The sequence below is a fragment of the Balaenoptera ricei genome, chromosome 11 (assembly GCF_028023285.1).
Source record: "Balaenoptera ricei isolate mBalRic1 chromosome 11, mBalRic1.hap2, whole genome shotgun sequence".
Taxonomy (NCBI): Eukaryota; Metazoa; Chordata; class Mammalia; order Artiodactyla; family Balaenopteridae; genus Balaenoptera; species Balaenoptera ricei.
The window spans coordinates 35,980,453-36,003,742 of record NC_082649.1 but is presented as its reverse complement, the minus strand read 5'-3'; the positions used below and the strand labels follow the sequence as shown (position 1 = coordinate 36,003,742).

At 49.7% G+C, this 23,290-nt stretch overlaps 1 protein-coding gene across 1 annotated transcript in view; it reads right to left on the bottom strand.

Annotated features, from left to right (window-relative positions):
- KIF6 (kinesin family member 6) overlaps positions 1 to 23,290 on the bottom strand; it is a 397,162-nt gene that overhangs the window by 9,438 nt on the left and 364,434 nt on the right. The window contains exons 17-19 of the mRNA XM_059937468.1: positions 11,468 to 11,552; positions 10,158 to 10,293; positions 7,300 to 7,397 (exon numbers count right to left, since the gene is read on the bottom strand). Coding sequence (XP_059793451.1) covers positions 7,300 to 7,397; positions 10,158 to 10,293; positions 11,468 to 11,552 — 319 coding nt within the window. The remainder of the gene's footprint in view (positions 1 to 7,299; positions 7,398 to 10,157; positions 10,294 to 11,467; positions 11,553 to 23,290) is intronic.

Sequence of the window (23,290 nt, the reverse complement as noted above, 5' to 3'; positions counted from 1 at the left end):
CTGACTGAGTCTCTTTGGGCTGCTATAACAAAATACTGTAGGCTGAGTGGCTTATAAACAATGGAAATTCAGTTCTGGAGGCTGCAAGTCTGAGATCAGGGTGCTAGCATGGTTGTGTTCTGGTGAGAGCCTTCTTCTGGGTTGCAGACTGCCGACTTCTTGCTGTGTTCTCACATGGTAGGGTGAGCTAGGACTCTGGCCTCTTTTTATAAGGTCACTATTTCCATTCTCAAGGGCCCCACCCTCATGACCAAATTATGTCCCAAAGGCCCCATCTCTTAATACCCTCACATTGGGGATTAGAGTTCAACATATGAATTTGGGGGACACATTCAGTCTATAAAAGATGGTTTATACACTAACTTTCATTGTTAGAGCATTGCATGTACCAGCCGTGGTTGTGGAACAAAAACAACAATGATCACAACTGTCATTTATAGACACTATCTGCACACCAGGTCCTGGGAGGGTGCTCTGCAAACATCACACCATTTAATCCTCTCAATAGCCTCACCATCCCTGTTATATAGATGAGAAAGCTGAGGCTTAGAGAGGTTAAAGAAATTCTAAAAGTTGCCCAGTGGTTAGTGGCAGTATCTGGATCTAATCACAGCTCTGTGAGGCTTCAGAACTTGTGCTTTATTAACCGGACTCAGCTCTGGCATTCTGAGGAAACACATGCTGGAGACACATGGCTTATTCCTGGCCACATGGACTGACCCTGGGTGGCCCTGGCTGACCGGCTCTGTGCTCCCTGAGTGAGGAGTTAGACCCAACAGCTCAATGCAGATGCAGTTTTGCCCATTTAACTGATGTGCGCTCCTTGCCTTGGATTCTCAGTTGGGAAACAATGGAACCCAACAGCACCCCTTGGGAGGTGGAGAGGCAAGCTATTCTGGGATGTCAGTGACATGACGGGATCCCCTCCCTTGCTTTGCAATGTCCTGCCTAGACACAATATCGGAGCAGAAAGAGGCCTCCGAAGTCACCTGGCCAGAACCCTCATTTCACAGATGGGGACTCTGGGGGTGACTGACAGGCAGGGTTAGAGACAGGTGCTCTGGCTTTGCTCAGCACGCGTCAGCAGCCCCAGGCTCTCCACAGGCCCAATAACCTACTGTCCCAGCCGTGGGCACTGCTTCCTCTCCAGCTCCTGTCTTCTGCCCTCTCCTGTCTCAGCCAGGGCAGGGCATCTTACCCTGGGCCTGCCTCCACCGGCTCAGGACTGTGGGTCCTACAAATGGGAAAGGAAATCAGAGCCTGGGATTTTTTTTTTTTTTTCCCCCTCAGATGTCTATTTCCCAGCATCCCAGAGACTCTGCACTGAGTCTTCGGGTGAGCTGAGCATCTGTGCTGTCTGATGAGGGCCACTGTAGGACCAGAGGCAGCCACAAGGTGGCAGGCTCTGCATGCCTTTCTTTGGAGAACAGAGGCAAGTTCCTAGGGCTCCTTCCGAATGGTTCCTGGTGCAGCCCTCAACTAGGGAAGGAGAAAGGGCTTCCCATCCCACAGGTGCTGCAATGACACCAGCTCATGGTCAGTTTGGAAGCTGCAGCAAGTCTTGCAAGATCAAGCCACTGGCACACCAATGGCTCATGGACTCAATGGTTTCCCAGCCGAGCCTTTTCTAAGAGTCCAGGGAGTGCTCACAGGTGCTGACTGTTGAGGGTTGGGAATGGGTGGAAGAGGGCAGAGATGGAGGTGACAGGGCAGAGGGGGGCATCCAGCACCCTCTGCAGAGGCCCAGCTGCCCATCCCGTTGCCTTGAGCAGCTCCCGCAGGAGGATGGCGCAGTGTGAAGGCTTGGGGCTCCTCCAGCCCCGAGGCTGCAGGAACATCCCTGCATGCCATAGCTCGGCCTCTGAACCCTCAGGGTCATACCACAAATGACTTTTGTCCTCTCTCCTGACCCACGAGCCTTTGATGGTGAATTCACTTCTCACGCTGACATTCCTTCTGGAGAGAGCGCACACCTGCCATCAGAATTAATCATCTCTTCCTTCGCAAGGATTACTAAGTAATATTAATAGTAATTAGGCCTCCTAATGATGGTTGCCCATCAGAGTGTTGTGAATTTAGTGTGATCAGCCCACAGGCCCAGAGCATCCCTGGGGAAGTGATGCAATCGGTTTCCGTCAGAACCCGAGGAGCAGAGGACCAGCCCCCGGGCTGCAGTGGGTCCATCAGCAGCAGCCTCTCTGGAGCTCAGGGGAGACAGGCAGCTGGACTCTCACCCTCCTGTTCCAGCAGCTCTTCAGTGGCCCCGGGACACTCGCCTGCTCGTGGAAGATTAGTGTCAGAGGGACCTCGACGCATCTTACAGATGAGACGAGGGGATCCCAAAGGGGGAGCTGGCTTGCCCGAGGGCCAGCACCCAGAAGAGGACCCTTTGTGAAAGTCTAAACTGAGGGGACTCCTTGCAGGTAACCCATGGTGAGCTGATGGGCACCTTTGAGATCCAAGGTTCTGAACTTCAAGGTTAAGGATGTCTTGGCAAGCACATCCGGGGATCACCTTAACTTGGGATACCTAAGGAAGATCCAGGAAGGCCAGGCCACGATAGGCCCTGCCTCTCAGACAAGGTAGATGCTGGGGGAGGATTCTAAAGGTGTTTCCTGAGGAGATCCTAGGAGGCCTGCCCGGTGGCCAGTTCTTAGACCCATGCCAGGGTGGACACTCTCTCAGAGAAGCTGGCCGAGGGATGGACAAATGGACAAATAATAGAGAGTGGCCTTGGCCGAGAGGGAGCATGGGAGGAGGGGGGAGAAGCATCGGGAGGAGGATGAGAAAAGGGGGAAAAAGAATGTAGGGTGGGAAGGGTTAGGCAGAGCAAGAAAGTGGGGGAAAGGGAGGGGAAGATGGGAGTGAAGGAGTGAGGAGGAGAGAGGGGGAGAGAGGGGAGGCAGGGGAGCATGTGGGGCCGTGGGGGAAGGAAGGAAGGAAAACCGTGGCTCAACATGGAGCCTGGAGTTCAGGCTGAAGCTGAAGCTCGTCCCACTGTTAACCACAGAGTTCAGAGCATGATGTTCCCTTCCTGGGCCTCAGTTTTCTCATTAGTGAAATGGGACTGATTTCAGGGTTTCTCGACTGAAATGATGGGGCCAATCATCCCATCCTTGGATTGGAGTTCCCAATCCAAGGGAGCTCTGGTTTTCCAGTTAGAGGTTGGCCTTCTAAGGAGCCATAATTTTGCTCTTTGAAAATCTTGGTCTCTTGGGAAAATCAGATCGTGGACACATGGAAAGAGTGGGGACCCCAAGCAGGAGGACCTGGCACTTGGAAGAATATGAGGAAAACACATTTGTACGAAATAGTGCAGAATATGAGTGGGAAAATGTCACCTTCTACTAAACAACAGGATACGCACGTGTCCCTAAAGGACGGTCATGGTCATTAAGGTTAAAGGAAACTGATGTGAGGAGTGATGGGAGAGGGGTGGCCAGATGCTGACAGGCCTGGGTTCCAATCCTGGTCTCACCTCTTATTAGCTGGGTGACCCTAGCAAGTTAATTGATCTCTCGGAGCCAGAGTGTTCCCATCTGTAAAATGGGTGCAATGATAGCACATACGTCACACACGTGTTCAATGCCTGGCCCTTAGAGCCCTCGGTAAATGACAGGAGATGTGATTACCGTAAGAGAGGAGAGCCTTGGAGAAGTCTCCTTGGAGAATTTAAGGACGCCAACAACTAATCCTCCACAGTTGGCTGTTCACAGAGAATGTCTGCGAAGCCACGATGACTGGGGACAGGGTCTCCTCCCTGCCTCACCCCTGGTAGAGCTCTGTGAGCTCTTCTCTGCCAGTTTTTTAAAGCAGTGGCAGGTGACTTCTTCATCAGAGGGGGAGCCCGAGACCTTGCCCTTGCCAGTCTCTAGCAGGACCCTTTTCCTCTCACCTGTCCACTGTAACCTTTCCGCCCACAATGAATGTTATCTGAACTACTCTGTGGGAAGGAATTTAGGGGTGCCGACCGCTCATAGCCGAGGTGTCTTAACAGACACTTTTCAGGACCCTTGGTTATCTCTGCCGAAGGTTAGAGATCCCACCAGAGCACCGGCTGCCACCACAGATGACAGAGCCTGAACAGCGCCCCGAGCCTGCCTGAGAGTCCACTCCCCAAAGACCCTCCTTCCAGCATCATCAAAAGCGCTGGGGGTAGAGCTCAGGGAGCATGATTTTGGGAGAAGCTCCTGTAGGTAACCTGATACGCGCCTTTGAAATTCAAGGTTCTGTGCTTCACTTGGCAGGCACGGTCTATGTCTACCTTATAGCCCTGAAGTAGTTTCACCGGGCCTTTCCCAACACACACACACTCACACACACACGCACACACACGCACACACACTTCATTGTCTTGAAGCAAAAGAAAAATTAGAGCTGGAGCTTCCTATTTGCTGGGCAGGATACTCCTACCAGTAGGAGCTTGGAAGAGGTCAGAAAAGAAGCTGGAGAAACAGTCAGGGGTTCTGAGAAGCCTCACACTGGGGAGGAGGGCTTATTCTCGTGTGGCGGACACTCGAGAGGCTCGGATCGGAGCCAGAGCAATGACTGGGGGAAGCTCTGCGCTGGCTGGACTAGTGTTTTCCAAACATGCTCTGTGGAGTCCTGGGGTGTCAGGGAGGGGGCCCAGAGTGGGGCAGCAGGAAGGTATTAGGGGTTGGAAACTCAAGTATCCCAGAGATGAGCAGGTACCCAAGGGAAGGCACAGAGAGGGCCCGTGTGGGACATTAATGCCAAGCTCTGTATTGCCACGGAGAAGTGCAGCTGCCTACTTACACTGCCTTTAATTTTTTTTAAAAAATGAATGGACTATTTTTTTACAAAAGTTTTAGGTTTACAGAATATTAAGCAAATAGTACAGAGAATTCTCATGTATCCTCTCTCTCCCGGCTTGTATTTTCCCCTGTTACTAACATCTTGCATTAGTGGTGTACGCTTGTTACAACTGATGAACCATTATTATTAACTGATGTCCCCAGCTTACGTCGGGGTTCACTCTTTCTGTTGTACGATTCTATGGATTTTGACAAATGCTTACTATTGTATATCCATCATTACAGTATCCTACAGCATAGTTTCACTGCCTTAAAAATCCCCTGTGTTCTCCCTATTCATCCTTTCCACCCCTGCCCTCTCTCCCGGCAACCACTGATCTTTCTACCTGTGTGCATAGTTTTGCCCTTTCCAGAATGTTGTAGCTGGAATCATACAGTATGTAGCCTTTTCAGACTGGCTTCATCACTTAGTGATATGCATTTAAGTTTCCTCTACGTATTTTCACGGCTCAATAGCTCATTTCTTTTTATCATTAAATATGGAGGTACTGTTTGTTTCGTTTTTCCATTCACCTTTTGAAGGACATCTTGGTTGCTTCCAGTTTTAGGCAATTACGAATAAAGCTATAAACAACCGTATGTAAGCGTGGATGTAAGTTTTCAACTCATTTCGGTAAACACAAAGGAGCATGATTGATGAATCGTATGGTAAGGGTATGTTTAGTTGAGTAAGAAACCACCAAACTGTTTTCCCAAGAGGCTGTACCATGTTGCATTCCCACCAGCAGTGAATGAGAGTTCCTGTTGCTCCACATCCTCACCAGCATTTGGTGGTATCAGTTTTATTTTATTTTAGCCATTCCCATAGGTGTGGAATGGTGTCTCATTGTTGCTTTAACTTGTATTTCCGCAATGACATATGATATGGAGCGTCCTGTCATACACTTATTTGCCACCTGTATATCTTCTTTGGTCAGGTGGCTGTTCAGACCTTTTGCCCATTTATGTATGTTTTTCAAATATTTTCTCCCAGTCTGTGGTTTATATTTTCATTCTCTCAACAGTGTCTTTCACAGAGCAGCATTTTCCATATTAATATAGTCAAACTTATCAATTTTTTCTTTTGTGGACCTACACTGCCTTTTAAAACACCAGCGTAGCCAAACAGAACACACCTTGCCGGCTGTTAACCTGGGTCTTAGGGGCTCACATAGGAGATGTCTCCTAAAGCCAGAATACAAGCCGAAGTGCTGGCCCTGAGGTCCAGGTCGGGGGATGTGAAGAGGTCCAGGGAAAATGTCAGCCAGGTGGTGGACAGCTCTCTGGTTGGCTGTTTTGTTTTGTTTTAAGAATAGTTTCAGATTTAGAGAAAAGTTGCAAAGATAGTACAGAGAGTTCCTGTATACCCCATACCCAGTTTCCCTCATTATATAATCTTATATGAGTGTGGTACATTTGTCACAACTAAGGAACCAATAGTGATACATTATTATTAACTGCCGTCTGTTCGTTATTTGGATTTTCTTAGTTTTTCTGATCTAGTTCCCATCCAGGATAGCACATTACATTTGGCCATCATATCTCCTTAGGCTCCTCTTGTCTGTGACAGTTTCTCAGAATTTTCTTGCCCTTGACAGTTTTGAGGAGTACTGGTCAGGTATTTTGTAGAATGCCCCTCGACTGGGACTTGTCTGACATTTTCCTCATGACTCAACCAGGGTTATGGGTTTTTGAAAAGAAGACCACAGAGGTCATTGCCAAGCTCTATTTCACATTTCCAACATGAGAACTCAGCTTCTGCTGAGACCCAGGCAAGGAGCGTTCCTTGGCAGTCGAGGCCGAGGCCCCACTCATGCTGGCCTGGTCTCTGCCGTGCGGACAGCGGGCCTGTCTCAGGGATGGAGGGTGGATGAGGCAGGTGTCATTGGCTCTACCGCCCGCGCTGTGTGGTTGGAAAGAGACAATAACGTGGGTGGCAGGAGAAGGAACCTGCCTTCAGAAGGTGTGTGTGTGGGAAGCAGAATCTGTGCTGGCTCATGCCATCACTCAGGGACACTGGCTCTGGGCGTCCTCACGGGAGGCTGCCCACGTCTCTCCTGAGTCCGTGCTAGGACAGAGTCACTAACCAGAGGTCCCTGGGTCCTGGCAGGCCGACTCCCCTCTGCCTTACCCAACATCCCCTCCACAGTTCCCCCCTCCCTCTCCCCTCCCACTACTGCCAACCACTTCTTCCTACCCAGTGGCAGGACCAGGGCTTGCACAGTTTGGTTAAACTGCTTCTCTTGTCACTGGGGCAGTAGGTCCACTGGCTGTCAGAGCTGGAGGGAAAGGGCCGGTGGGGGGAGGGGGCGCGGTACTCCAATAAAGCTTGCGAGGCACTGGCCTATTTTCAACTAACTTAACAGTGAAAGTCACTCATCTTCCCGGATCATGCAGCCTACACTTAGAGCATCAAGACTGGGTTGAGGAGAGGTAGGGCATCTTTTCTGGGCATCCCAACCCTGTCGCAGGGTTCTCCCCTTACCTTTTGTTAGAGAGAAGCTGGGACCTTTCGTGCTGGGATTCTGGCGTCTGGGGAAAGGGTTTCATGTGATTCAATGAATTCACTGCTGGGGAGTTTACCTGTTGGTCCAAGAGAAAGTTTCACAGTGTAAGCATGAATCTAATGACATGGGGAAAATGTCTGATGTTATTTATTTATTTTATTTATTTATTTATTTTTTAATTTTTTTAAACATCTTTATTGAAGTATAATTGCTTTACATGATGTTATTTCTTAAAGGGAAAAAGCCAGCTAGAAAAGTTGGTAGGTACATGTGTGGGAAAAAAATAAATCTAGATGTAGTCATGACCTTAATGATGGGCATCAAAACATTCTCTTTGGATGGCAGGATAATGGGTAATGTTTGATGTATTCTTTGTGCTTTTCTGTGTTTTCTAAAGTTCTCCAAATTGAGCCTGTATTACTTTTTAAAGTTAAGAAAAAGTGTTTAAAATGTGATCTGACAGTTCTCCAGAAGTCCTTTCTGGCTTTGCTTTCCCTCGTCCCAAAGATATGCGGGCAGAGTCAGGAGCGATGCATTCGTCATGCATCATGCATGTGGGGGCAGCTCCAGCAGGGTCCTGGAAACCTTGCGTGTCTCCACACAGGTCTCCTGAACAGCGATTAAACCCCAGCTGATGAGTCTTAGCAGAATGCCCCGCGCTTCTCCCAGAACACGAGAGCACGGGAGGTTTGTGAGCAGCTGCTGCCAGGCCATTTCCCACTTGCCTCCCCATCTCGCTCAGAGGACGTCATGAGGCAGTTTCTCATCACCTCCTATGTTCTAATGAGGGTTAAGGCTTTTTGCCTGCCCCACTCAGGGTACATCCGCCGGCTATAAAATGGCTTAGTGGCTGCACGGAATTGGCTCCTCAGCTACAGGGTGCCCCATCATCCCTGCTGTGGTCACCTGGTCCCTTCTGTTTCAATGACATCCTGTGGGGTGGAGGGCACAGGGAGCTGACACCTTGGCTACCCTGGCTTTCACTGTTGACGCGAGTAATAAACGGTCTGAATCCATCAGCCTCGACTGGACTCTTCCTGGGTCACACGGGATGATGGGATAACCCCCATGACTGTCCAGTGGCCGGATGCCCATGGGCACCGGCAGTGGCTGACGGTCTCACCCACTGATGACCTCACGAGGGAGGCTTCTTAACTGGAGAGCAGGGACACTGTGAACGTGACTGGGAACCAATGACATCTTTACTCTTCCTAACTTCTACCTGAAATTTAACATTTCTTTTGACGATTAAATGTAGACAACAAACCACAGCAGAACGGGTGGTACCAGTGACTCCGTCACCAGTAGAAATTACAGATATTTTCAGATCACATTACAGTTGTTGCAGAAATCTTGAAATATTGTGTTCATCACTACTTTGAAACCGTGGTAAATATTGAGCCCCCCAGATCTTATTAATTAATGCATCTGTAAAATGGTATACATATTACTATACCATAACTTTGCTGCTAAAATAGTGTGATCACTGTATTTCCATCTTATTGGTTTTATTTGTCATCTTGTGTATTTAATTTTATCCAAATATGTTTCTCCATTGTCTGGTCACGAGGCCACTCGGTAACGTATGGGTTACTGCTCGGTTGTGTCCTTGGGACACTATCTTCTCTGGCTCTCAGTTTCTTGTCCTTAAAATGACACATCAGCCTGTTAGAGAATCTCTAAGGGTTCTGCCAGCCACACAAGTGGTAGGATTATGTGTATGTCATCTCTCTTATTATACACAGCTGAGGGGTCACATGAGGACAGTTGGAACTGGGGGTGTGTACTAACATTTCTTAACAGGTTATTTTAGCCTTCATAATATTATAGAGAACTTCTAGGAATTTGTCTAGGAAATATGCAAACATGTATCTTCAAATACTTTTCTAGTGAAACGACCCCCAAACAACCTAAACATTAAAAAATAGGAGATTAAATATATTAGAATAAATCCATATGCTTGAACAGTGACAGCACTGGAATGACGTCATGGAATCACGCCATGGAAGAGGTGGCATGCTGGACAACTAAGTAAAAACAAAAGCCGTTTGTGATACTTGAAGACTAATATGATTCTATTTTTATAAAAGCATATGGATGTATATGCATAAAAATATAAAATAATATAATCCAACATATAAATATCGGTTATCCTTAAGTGGTGGGATTATGGTGATTTTACCTTGTGTTTTTCTGTATTTTCTAAAATTTATACCATATATATATATATATATACACACACATACATACATATACATGGCTGTAATAAAGAACAATCAGGGGACTTCCCTGGTGGCGCATTGGTTGGGAGTCTGCCTGCCAATGCAGGGAACACGGGTTCGAGCCCTGGCCCGGGAAGATCCCACATGCTGCGGAGCAGCTAAGCCCCTGCGCCACAACTGCTGAGCAACCCCTGCTCGCCACAACTAGAGAAGGCCCGCACACAACAACGAAGACCCAGTGCAGCCAAAAATAAATAAATAAAAATAAATTAAAAAAGAACAATCAGTGTTGTCCCTACATCTCAGGAAGCAATGGTGGCAATCCATCGGCCTGGGGAGCTGCACCTCCCACCGCCTACATTTCTATGCGTCAGGCACTAGCAAGGAAACAGTGAGCCCCTGACCACTCACGTTTCTTGTTACTAAAACGAGCCCTCGCTTCAGGAGGTAGGGGCTGAGAGCACGTGCACTGTGGGTGTAAGCCCCCATTCTTTTTCCTCTGCTCCCCCCCACCATGGGGCTGGGGGTCTGGCCCCTCCTTGGCTGCCCTGACGTTCCTCAGGCCCCAGCAGCAGGGCGGGCTCTGGGGCAGTGAGGGGCATGGCTGCCAGTACCTGCAGGCTGGTGGCCTCCTCTGCCCACCAGGCTTCAAACTCTTTCTGCAGCTTCACCTTGGCTTTGTCCATGAGTAGCTGCAAGTGCTCAATCTCCACTTTCAGCGCCTTCAGGTGCGTGAACATTGCTTTATACCTGCGGTGGAATCAGAGAGGAGTCTTGAAAGTCAGGAGTTTTGGCAGGGAGGGAGGGCTCTAAAGAGACCGGCGGCGGCAGGGCCTGAGCCTCAGAAGCCTGGCCATGCAGCCTTGGTGCCTGGGGCTGGGACCTTACAGTTGCCCACCCAGGCCAGAGTATGGCGCCAGCATGTGAGCCCAGAGCCAGGTATTTCTGTCCGGCGGGCCGTGGGGCTCTGTGTGTGAGATGACTAACCCCCCTCCAAGAAGGATAAGTACCATTACGGGGCACTGAAGGGCAGGCATTGCTCTAGGCCCTTGCCGTCTATAAACTCACTTAATCCTCTTCACAACCCTATGAGGAAGGCGCTATTGTCATCATCTCCCCTTTACAGATTTGGAACCTGAGGCATGGAGAGGTTAAGGAACTTGCTCTATAGCACCGAGCTAATAAACAGAGGAGCCAGGGTTTGAACCCAGGCCATCTGGGGGTGGGGGCAGTGTGACAGGGTGCGCTCAGGGTACATGCCGAGCCAGCCCAGGGGTGGGTGGTGTGTGTTACAGTGGCACCATCGCCACCTCGAGAGCAAGGATGGTTTCTTGTTTGGTTTCCCCCAAACGTCTGCATGGCAGAGGAGATAGCCAACATCTGTTGAATGCCTAAATGAATGAATGAACTGAGAAGCTTGTATCAGTAATGACCAGATGTCTGTTTATGCTTGAGGTCCCTCGCTCTGCAGGTTAAATCATTCTGGGGCCCTAAATAGCCGCAGGAGGGTCTGATTATTCTCTGGACACCTTGCAGATAAGGAGCCTCAGGAGAGAAGTCAGGGGAAAGAGGTCCTCCATGGTCATACTTCTGGGCTCCCCTAGAGGGCAGCAGCAGACAAGACTCGTCGCTTCCTGGGCTGCAGCCTGGGCTGGGGCTGCGGAGGCTGCTCTCCCTGCCCGATGGGGATCCCAGCGCTGGAGCCTGGCTGGGCCTTCTGGTCCCCACTCCAGCCTCACCCTGCCTCGGCTTCCTGCATCTCACGACTGCCTGCTGAAAGGTGGCACCTCCTCCAGCTATTTTAGGACCTGCTTCCAGAGTAGCTGCAGGCCTGGGACGGGCGTGGCCACCCTGCCCTGCCCCACAGCTCCAGGTGGCCCCAAGGGGCTGGGGTCAGGGTGTGCGTGGCGAAAAGAAAGGGCACCTTCTCTTTTCTTCCTCCAGTTGGGATCGCAGCTTCTCTTCCAGCAGGTCTGGCGTCGAGGGCACGGCTGTGTTTTCTGAGATACCTGGAGAAGGGAGAGGCTGATGGTTCCCTCCAGCGAGGAAGAAAGGTCAAGGGAGAGTGTGACGTTTAGAGCGGACGACACAGTCATCGTGCGTCCCAGGAGAAGGGGGACCCTGTGAGTCCTTCTGGGGCCTTTGGATGGGCGCTTGCTTTACCCGCCTCCTCTGGGTGGCAAGCTCCAATCAGCTGAGAGCCCCAGAGGAGGGCTCCATGATTAAGCTCCATCCCCTGTCCCTCCCACTGTCCAACATCTGTCACTGGAAGGGAATCCCTCCTTATATCCTACCAATCCTTTTACCATGGAGTTCACTCATTTCCTCTCGAGTCCCCAGGGAAGATGCAAAACAGCATTTCCCCCTCCTCTGATACTGAGCCCTTCATAAACCAAGAAGGCATCACTAAAACGGCTCACATCTTACTTTGCATCAGCTGAGGTGCCGAATTCTCCAGCCTCAAATCATGTCTCCCGTTTTTGACTTCCCTCTGAAGCAGTGGTTCTAAGCCCGATTAACCCAATGTGCGCCCAGGGCTGGGAACCATGCTCAGACGCCCTGCCCACAGGGCCCTGGCAAGTCCTAGGTGAGGGCTGTGTCCCCAGACACGCCAGCCGCCACCGCTGGTTGCCGGGTTGCCTGCTCTGGTTGCTTGTGTGCTTGTCTGGAGCCCATCCTTTCCTAGCCTGGTGGGTGGGGGTCCGTCTACCTTCCCAGGAGGCTCTCGGTGGTTGTATTGCATTTCTCAGCCTCAGAAGGCATCTTAGGAGTTATGCAGCCCCACTTTTTACTCTTTGGAGGGGAGACTCTATCACACGCTAGGTGCTTTCTGGACATGATCAGACTTAATCCTTCTGGTACTCATTGGAGGTATTATTGCTCCCATTTTATTTTATTTTATTTTATTTTTTATAAATGTTATTTATTTATGTATATATGTATGTATGTATGTATGTATTGGCTGCGTCGGGTCTTCTTTGCTGTGCGCGGGCTTTCTCTAGTTGCGGCGAGCGGGGGCTACTCTTTGTTGTGGTGTGCAGGCTTCTCATTGCGGTGGCTTATTTTGTTGCGGAGCATGTGCTCTAGGCACGCAGGCTTCAGTAGTTTTGGTGCTCGGGCTCAGTAGTTGTGGCTCGTGGGCTCTAGAGCACAGGATCAGTAGTTGTGGCGCACGGGCTTAGTTGCTCCGTGGCATGTGGGATCTTCCCGGACCAGGGCTCGAACCCATGTCCCCTGCATTGGCAGGCGGATTCTTAACCACTGCGCCATCAGGGAAGCCCTATTGCTCCCATTTTACAGATAAGGGCATGGAGGTTCAAAGAGGTTAACCTGCCCAAGGCCGCGTGGCTAACTTGAGGAGCCTGGATCCAAATCCAGGTTTGTTTGGTTGCAAGGCTCTCGATTCAGAAATACCTTCGATAACATTTCTGAGGATGGTCATCTGCTTTCCCCCCCACCCCCCCATACTGCCGGGGGTGGGGCTCAGTGCTTTACACCGAGCATACCTCGTTGCGGGCAGCTCTGTTTCCTCTTAATTGGAGCTGAGACCTGCCTCACTAACTTCTTTTCACCTCTCCTTTGGAGCTCTGGAGCAGCACAGTATGTTCTCCTTCTTAATCTGATGGTTCTTTAAATACTTTAACAGCAACAGCAACAACAACAAAATACCACATGTGCCTGGAGCTTTATTCCCGGGCTGACTCTGCCTAATTCTCTCACCTAAGGGCTCAGTAGCAAGGTGACTTTCTAATCCATCTGAAGTACAGAGCCTGAATCTGGACATCATACTCCAGATAGGCCCGAGAGGGGCAGGGTAGAGAAGAGTTCTCCTAGCCTTGAAAAATTTACGATCTATATTTCTATAGGAGGTGAATTACTAACAATGACCATTTACTGAGGGCCTTCTATATTACAGGTTCTGCCAAGTTCTACTAGATGCTGGGCTAGGTGGTCTACTCACCTTATTGTTAATTCTCAAAATAACTCAGCAGGAAAGGCATTACCATCTCGTTTCAGTTAGATTCTGAGGCTCGGAGAGGTTGGTGAATAACTCAAGGTCACAGAGCTATTAAGTGGTAGGGCTGGGATTTGAACCCAATTTTTCTGGTTCCAAAGTGCTAGATGTTTATACCAGGCAGTCCCCTAGCACTGTTTTTGTTTTTCAGCAGCTTCGTCACTGTCATGGCCATGTCAGTTTGTCACTGTCTTCTATTAAGCTTGCGGTCAGTTTACACACGTTCCTATATTTATGAGTGGTTGTCAAAACGCATTCTACTTCAGTGTGATTATCCTTTCTATCACAAATGCAATATTTCCCATTTATTGGGGGTTTAGCCTGCTGAGAGGTCCTTATGCTGGCATGCCTTATTCTTTCCCTTCTGGCTGCTTTTATGTCGTTATCTAACTCATTGATAAATACGCTAAGCGGATCAGGATTCTGTTCTTTATCTGCCAGGCACCTGTTACTCTCTGTCCCTTGTGTCAAGTATCACCTGTCACTTGTGAACTGGCTGAGCAAGTGTCTCACTCATAGATACCATAGACTTCCCAGCCGAAGACTACGCTGTCCCCCATGCTGGTGCATCTTAGTGGCCCTAATGAGCCAAACTGCCTGTCCTCGCCACCCACGGTCCCCCAGGCCTAGGCACCGGAAGCCCCTCGAGGGCAGGGGCTGGTCCCTCTGCTCTTTGTATCTCCCCAGTGCTTTGTTTGTTCAGAGTCCACGTCCAGGGTGCCCTCAATGCAGCCCGTGCTCACTGGCCCTTGTCCTCTCTGGGAAATGTCAGACCTGATAAACTGAAGAAAGTATCTCAACACCAAACTGATAATGGTAGGACTTGAAATAGAATATTTCCTTCCCTAATGGTTTCAGAAATGGACACCTGTATCTCCGAGTCTGTTAAAAAAGAAAAGCTGTGGCTCTCCTTTGTCCTCTTAACACTTTTTGACCCCATACCAAGGAACCCCCTGAGAGATGCAGTGAAGACCCTGCTCTGGGGTGAAGGCTGGGCCAGTGAGGAAACTGAGGCCAGATCAGGTAGGACCTTGAGGGCCTGGAAAGGACATTGGCTTTGAGAGAGCTGAGAGGCTGGAGGGCGTTGAGGAGAGGAATGGTGTGATCTATTCCTTTGATAGCAAAGCCAAGTAGTTGTTTTGCTGGTCAAGACAAAGCTGCTCCAAACTGAAGGATAGTTAATGTGAGGTGGCGCCAGGGTGGTGAAAGGATCCGGGAAAGAAAGCTGGGGCAAGGGAACTTGGGCAGCCAGAATGAGGGCACAGCATACCCCCAAGACACAAGCTACCCATGTTGCCATGACAACCAAAGGGGCCTCTTGCCAAAGTGATGTTTGCTGAGTGAAATGCATTGTAACCTCACCAGGAGACAGCCCTGGCTGCTTCTGCTGCTTCCTGAGGCTTGGCTTATCAGCCGTCTCTCAAGAGAAAGAGGGGCTGGGAACTCAAAGGGAACCAGACAAAGCGGCTGAGCAGGAACAGAGGAAAAGGGAGTAAGTAAAGGGCAGTTGCGCTTTGCAGGTCTCCGTGCCCACTGGGACTGTGGCCAGGGACAGAACCTCCAGTCACCTGACAGGAGGCACAAGGAGTCCTCCTTTCAAGCACAGGACTCTGGCTGGGACGGGAGCACAGAAGGTCACAGCCCCGAGTGGCCCATGAGGTCACACTGTGAGTGTGTATGGGCAGCCGGCTCCCACACAATACAGAAGCGAAAAAGAAGGGCTTCACTCCAGCGGCTGTAGATCTGAATGTCACACATGGAGGAAGCCCTGAGCAGTCAAATAGTAACTGAAACTTCCAGCAGGGCACGCACAGTCCCAGGCTGACCCCACCTCTGATGTGTCAGGTGTTTGGAACCAGCAGCACAAGAACAAAGGGGTGCTTGCTGGGAAGGCCAGCCTCCTGTGGGTCCCCTTATACCTGGCATGATTTCAGGGGCACTGGAAAGATCACTATAACTTCTCTTCCCACCTCCGCTTTCCCCCCCCCCCCACATACACACACCCCCCCCCCCAAAACTCTCTTACAGTAAGTAAATGTCTGAAATGTGCAGAATCTTGTTTCTTTCGTTCACTGGCTTTCTACTGGGGGTGCACCTGAGAATCACCTAAGGCGCTTGTAAAAGCACAGAGACTGCTGGGCCCTACCCCAGACGTTCTGAGTTAGGATTTGATGGTAGGTTCCCCTGTGATTCCGATGCTCACCCCTTGTTAAGAAACACCGTTCAAGGCTCTGTGTCCAGTTTCAACGCAAGTACTCCATGCAGGGGTCACTGAGGATGCAGGACCTGCAGGGGTTCATATAGGATGCTATACGGGGGCCAGCATGGCCCTTTGCCCCCCGCCCACCTTCCAGACCTTTGGAAGCCACTGTGGGGCAAAGGAGCTCAGGGGTTTGCAGCAAGGAAGTCACACTTTCTGTAGGGCTGGGCTGCCTGCACTTGGCCCTTGCAGATGGTGGATATCTGAATAACGATATCCACCACGTGGCTGCTCTGTGGCTCTTATATAACAAGCCCATCACAGATGGGGAAACTGAGTTCTGACAGGGGAAGTAACCTTCCCCGGGATCACACCACTGGTAAAAAGAGCTGGAGTCAGGGCCCAGCTCTGTCTGACTTCAAAGCTGGTGCTTTTTCCTTTGCAAGCGACTGGCATAATGAAGGCAGCCATGGGGCAGATCACTGAGGTCGGTATTGACTTGTCCTTGGTATCTGTAGGCGATGCTCTTTTCCATGAATGCCTTTCAGGTGTGGGGCTGGGGCTGAGAAAAAGCCTCAGTCTCTCCCCCGAGCGCCGGCCTGTGCAGACTGCCGTTTCCTAACCGAAACCACGGCCTGCACACTGCTCCCACTGGGCATCTGCAGCTCGCCTGATGGGTGTGAGGAACTTTTGCTACCCACGTTACCCACGGGAGCCTGGGCCCCCAAGGCAGCCCCCAGAATACCCAGAGCAAGCCTGCTTGTCTCCTTAACTGTGTGTTAGGAATCCTAAGGAAGGCGGTACTGACATTTCCAACCAGGCACCAGCCGAAAGGGGCCCTGTGGGCTTCCACGGAGCAAAGGCCGGTGCCCTGCGCGGGAGAAGGCCGTGAATTATGTGGCTCTACCATGGCAGACGAGACAGCAGAGCCACGGAGGCATTCCAGCAGGTGGCCTTAGCTATTCAACTAAGGATTCGCTCCCTGAACACCCACTCTGGGCCTCCTTGGGCTACACTGTCTCACAGAGCCCAGATCACTCAGCCTCTCCTTGTTTCCGAAGTCAAAGTGTCTATTCTACCCAAGATGGATGATGTTAGTAGCTCAATTACCACAATGGTCAGAAGCTCAGAGGCAAAGATTCTGGCTTCCCAGTCAGACCGTTTCCTGTTTAATGGCTCAAACTTATTGCCAGCTGGAGTGATCACAGGCTGACAGGCGCTCAGTGCCACCATGCGTCTTGGTGTTGATTTTGTGTAACACCATCGCTGACCACGGCAGGACTGAAGGGCGTGGTGAATATCCTGCGGACCCAGGGCTGTGGCTGATCATTGCTCGGGTCCCCACTCACCACCGCCGTCCTCCCCGCAGGGAGAATGGGGCGCTCTCCGAGAGCACAGATGGCCCAGCTTTAGCACAATCAAAATCCTTCCCCATGCCGGTTTGGAGCCTGGACCCTGCTCATGGAAGGCCAGCGGCGTCCCTTCCCTCCTGAGTAACCTCCTCTGCGTCCACTCTGGGCCTCTCTGCCCACGACCAGGCCCCTGGGATGGCGGCCTCTCTCCTTCGGCATTGCTCCCCTCCGCTGCATTCCCGGAGGAGGACGCGGCCCCCACAGAGGGTCCGTGTGGACTTGCAAGCGATACAAGGGAGACCCCAGGAGCATCCCGCATTCACAGGAAAGATAGTTCTAGTCTCCTTACTCACTTCCCGACCACGATCACCTCTGCTCAGACGGGAGCTCTCTCCCTCTCCCAACTCTCCACAGTCCTTTCTGCTGGGACCCCAGCTCCATCTCTGCTTTCTGGTCAGCATTCTCTGGTTGCAGCCACTCAGAGCCTGGCACCTCTTTCTGAGGCTCCTGGTACCCTCTCCCCACCCCCTTCAGAGGCAGGCCTGTGCAAAGGCTGCTCCTGCCTGCGTCCAGCCCACTGAGGCCTCCTCACTCCTCAGAAGTGTGCCGACATTACTGAACTCAGGGTTTCTCTACGAGCCTGAGTCCCTCGGCAATTCTACCCTCTGTCACTTTCGCCTCACAGACCAGTGGTGACCACATGTGTTAATCTCAGTGGCTTTTCAGAGAGACATTAGCAGGAAGCTTGGCATCCCTAAAACCCAGCTATATCCTTGTCACACTGGACCCAGCGAGTCTGGAGTGTTCTCAGGATACCTATGACCTGTTGGGGAGGGCAGTTTTCCCCACACCTGTGAGGGTGAGCACAGGCCTTCCTCCTGTGAAAACCGCTAATGATAATGATTAGTGGGGTTTGGTCAATTCTCCTGATTGGCTTGTAAAAGAAATTTTAGGACTTCTAGGAACTGAACTGAGAATCCTTAATAAAACCATCTCCCTCCACTTTTGGAAAACTTATCTGCTACTAGCCAATTTGTAAGCCAATCTGTTCATTTGGCAAAATTTTGTTGTATTTCAGAGTCATAAGTGAGTTCAGAAACAGACTACACAGTAGAACTGGCATATTTTCAAAGTGAGGTGGCAAGAGTGGGCAGACAACCAAAATGCGCACATTGATGTTAGAGAAGGGCCAAAAGAAATTTCTGGAGAATTTTTTTGAAGACCCTAGTGGTTTGCCTTCAGACCACCTTATCCGCATCACTGGGGGTAATGTGTGTAGAGATCCTTCCCAAGGTAGGGAGGGGGCTTGAAGGAGACAGCTCAGAAAGCTTGATGAGAACCTTTGGGAATCTGTGTGTTCATGGTGTGATGTGTGTGTGTGCATGATGTGTGTTTATGTGTGTGTGTGGTGTGTGTTGTGTGTGCGTGGTGTGTGTTGTGTGTGTGCACATGGTGTGTGCTGTGTGTGTGTGCATGGTGTGTGCTGTGTGTGCATGGTGTGTGTTGTGTGTGCATGGTGTGTGTTGTGTGTGTGTGCATGGTGTGTGCTGTGTGTGGTGTGCGTTGTGTGTGTTGTGTGTGCATGCTGTGTGCTGTGTGTGCGTGGTGTGTGTTGTGTGTGTGCATGGTGTGTGTTGTGTGTGTGCATGGTGTGTGTGTGCATGGTGTGTGTTGTGTGTGTGCACATGGTGTGTACTGTGTGTGTGCTGTGTGTGCATGGTGTGTTGTGTGTGTGCATGGTGTGTTGTGTGTGCATGGTGTGTTGTGTGTGTGCATGGTGTGTTGTGTGTGCATGGTGTGTTGTGTGTGTGCATGGTGTGTTGTGTGTGCATGGTGTGTTGTGTGTGTGCATGGTGTGTGCTGCGTGTGTGCATGGTGTGTGTTGTGTGTGCGCATGGTGTGTGCTGTGTGTGCATGGTGTGCTGTGTGTGTGCATGGTGTGTGTCGTGTGTGTGCATGGTGTGTGTTGTGTGCGTGTGGTGTGGACAGAAGTGTGACTCCCCTCAAGAACTCTAGAGGGTGGGACATGGGCTGATGCTGTGTGAGGAGCCGGGGCAGAGTGGCTGCCATTTCTGTGGAAGAAGCGTGGGCTCCAGCATGGAGGAGAGTCAGTTAGGGTCACCTGAGATCAGAGGCGTGCTGGCAGATGTGGAACAACCGGCTCTCTGAAGAGAAAAAGCCCTGATTTGTAGTGTTTGCCAATGTTTGTGGTGTGACTGAGTTCAAGCCACCAGCACGATGCTCCTGAATCTGGGGCTGGGAGGAGATGCGCATGGTCAGTGCTTGTGAGCCGGTGTGAGCGGGTTCCAGCACAGCACTCAGACCCTCTGGTACACCACTTAAAACTTAGATCCTTTTTAATAAAGCCACCTAGAGGGACCTTAGGAGAAACAAACCTGGCGGTGGACCACAGGAAGCCTGGGAGAGCTGGGCCTATTCCTTCTGCTTCTCCAAATCCACTCTCCGCCTTCTCCTCTTCTGCTCCTCACCCCAGGAGCCTGGCTGGTAGAACAGTGGGCTTCCTTACCCTCCGCCCTCTGGCTGGACTCAGCCGATGGCGAACATGGGCAGGAACTGGAGCATGGGAGGAGACAGGCTGAGGTATTTCTTTCCCCAGACATCTCTGTAGAGGCCACGAGCTGGATGCACTGCTTTACTGAAGGTCACAGCTCCTATCAGATGGCCAGAGCCTTTCTGCACAGCCATTTCTTTTTTTTTTTTTAACATCTTTATTGGAGTATAATTGCTTTACAATGTTGTGTTAGTTTCTGCTGTATAACAAAGTGAATCAGCTATACATAAACATACATCCCCATATCTCCTCCCTCTTGTGTCTCCCTCCCACCTTCCCTATCCCACCCCTCTAGGTGGTCACAAAACACCGAGCTGATCTCCCTGTGCTATGCAGCTGCTTCCCACTAGCTATTTTACATTTGGTAGTGTATATATGTCCATGCCACTCTCTCACTTTGTCCCAGCTTACCCTTCCCCCTCTCCGTGTCCTCAAGTCCATTCTCTACGTCTGAGTCTTTATTCCTGTCCTGCCCCTGGGTTCTTCAGAACCATTCTTTTTTTTTTTTTTTTTTTAGATTCCATGTATATGTGTTAGCATATGGTATTTGTTTTTCTCTTTATGACTTACTTCACTCTGTATGACAGATTCTAGGTCCATCCACCTCACTATAAATAACTCAATTTTGTTTCTTTTCATGGCTGAGTAATATTGAATTGTATATATGTGCTACATCTTCTTTATCCATTCATCTGTCGATGGACACTTAGGTTGCTTCCGGACACTTAGGTTGCTTCTGTGTCCTGGCTATTGTAAACAGTGTTGCAATGTACATTGTGGTACATGACTCTTTTTGAATTATGGTTTTCTCAGGGTATATGCCCAGTAGTGGGATTGCTGGTTTGTATGGTAGTTCCATTTTTAGTTTTTTAAGGAACTTCCATACTGTCCTCCATAGCTGCACAACCATTTCTGTCTTCAAGTTTCATAACTGCTCACTCCCTTGCCCTCTTAGGCCTGATGCTTCCTGCCTTGCTGCTGTTATTACCTCTGGGGTACTGTGATCTCCTTTGTGGTTTCCCTACCCTCTGCTCATGCCTTTGTCAACAGGCCTTTATTCAACTCTCTTCACAATAGATAATTTGAGTACTGCCACTTGCTTCCCGTTTGGACCCTGACCTGTACAGGTAAACAACTGTCTGAATGAGGTGCATTCCCTCGAGACAAGGAACGTGCGGGTGAGGGGCCTCCAGGGACCCGTGAAAGTACCCCAAATGAGCAAGAGTCAGCTTTGAACATTTGCTCGGGCACTTTGTGCCCAGAGAGCACAAAGCTGTGTTACAATGGTACCAGTTAAGTGTGATCTTTACCAACTGCCTTCCCTCCCTTCCTTCTTCTCTCCAACTCCTTCTGGGGAAACAGCGTAGCAGGCTGTGGGAAGAAGTGAGTTAGAGAGAGAAGGAGCTGACCATGTCCCTCTCTTCCTGGCGGTTGGCCTTAGCTAGGGAAAGGGAGGGAAGTCTTATCTTTGAGTGAAATTTGAACTATTGAGACTCTATAGTTACAGTATAGAAGGACCAGTGTGGGTTTCTGTTGTTTTTGTTGTTGTTTGTTTTGCTGGTAATTAACAATGAACAATTGAGTTACTGGGCTGCCCAGTTTCTTCCAGGGGCAGGAGAAGAACTCTCTCTATTGTGAGGATTTATAGAAACAGGGGGAGGACAATAAAAAGCAGCCTTCATAGGCGCTTCCCCTGTATTGTTCAACACGCAGGCAGACCATCTGTAGCTGTTAGTCCCTCCCAGAGAATACAAGGCACCTGGAGGAGAAAATGAATGGTGGTAAACTTTCCATTTTCATCTTTAAGTAAAATGATCCTGACATGAACGGTAGTGAGGAAAATGAAGATGAATTGGAATTGAATTGGGATTCACTTTTTACTACCACTTCTACCAACACAATGATTCCACGAGAACAGTAATTTGTGTTTGATTTCTGAACCGTTGGAATCTAGTCCTTCGTAGAGGTATGGAAATTATTATAAACCATTACAAACACAAAAAAATGTTCAAAGAATGATATAAATAACACTAGTATTTTGGAAAATCTAAAAATCAGCAGTTTGCCACAGCTGCCTTAGACTTGGGCTTTGTTTGAAGCTAGAACAGTTCAGAATTGGTGGAGGCCTCCTTTGTGCCCTCCCCTAGCCCCACCCTCCCTCCCTGAAGGTAACATCACTATCCTGCTGGAGCTCCATAGCCTTCCCTTTGTGCTTTTATATTCGCACTCTGTGTCTTTAGTGCCCTGTAAACATTACTTAGCCATTTCTTGACTTAAGGGGTGCCAGAGTGATCTCTTGATAACCGTTTGTCAGACTGTGCACCTGTACGTGTGTGTTTTATGAATCTTTCATGTCCAAAGTTCCCATTCCCTCCCCCCTGATAAAAAGTATTGAAAATTTTGGAATTTACACGAATGGTATGGGTCCATATATATCCTTCAGCAGTTTTCTTTCTTTCAGTCACCATTGTGTTTTTGAGATGTATTCACACTGCTACACGTAAATCTAGTTTATCCATGTTGAATTCTCTAAGGTGTTCCACTGTATGATTGTATCACAGCTCTCGCTCCCTTATCCACCCCCTACGGGGGACCTTTGGGTGGTCTCCTGTCTTGGTTCTTGTTTGTTTGACTGTTTGCTATGATAAGAACAATGCTGCCAGGAGTGCCCCCTCGGGCACACATGTGACACCATCTCAGGTGTATGTTCCTAGGCGTGGAATTGCCAGGTGGTGGAGGTCGCATATCTTCTAGATATTGCAGATATCAGATATTGCCAGATTCATCCCCAATGGTTGGTCATAGACTTTATCTATACAATTCACTTCTCCCTGCTTCTCTTTTCTTTTTTTATATGGAAATTGCTCTGCTCTGCTCTCTGCGTGTCCTCTGCCCACAGCTCTCTGTACAACAGTGCCCTCATGGTTTTCTGAATAGACATCAGTATTTTCAAAGCACCACTTAGAGCTTTTTTGTTGGTTATTTGGAACACAAAGCACCCATCGTTTGTATCTGAGCACAGATGACCCTGGTTTCCTGTTGGTAGGTCTTCCCCAAACTCATCATCAGTTTCCTTGGGGTTTTAGGAAGGTATTACCCAGCTCCACTACGCTTGCAACAGAATAGGTCCTGCGAAACAGTAAGACCTTTTCTGGGCTGAGACTGGCCAAGCACAAGAGAGGACAGATGGAGGAGCCGGCCGTGGTATATTTTATCAGATACATCTTTGCAGATGAAGTCGAGAGGTTAGAATCTTGTCTACTGTGTTTGATTGTTATGGACTGTGTCCCCTCCAAAATTCACATGCTGAAATCGAATCCCGAATGTGATGGTATCTGCAGGTGGGGCCTTTGGGAGGTAATTGGGTCATGAAGGTGGAGCCCCCATGAAGGAGATTAGTGCCTTTCTAAGAAGAGACCAGAGAACTGGCTCAATCTTTCCAGCACAAGTGGACACATTGAGAAGCCGGCAGTCTGCACCCAGGAGAGGGACCTCACCAGAACCTGACTCTGATCTCAGGCTTCCAGCCTCCAGAACTGTGAGAAATAAATCTCCATTGTTTATCAGCCACCTAGTCTGTGGTAATTTGTTACAGCAGTCCCAACTGA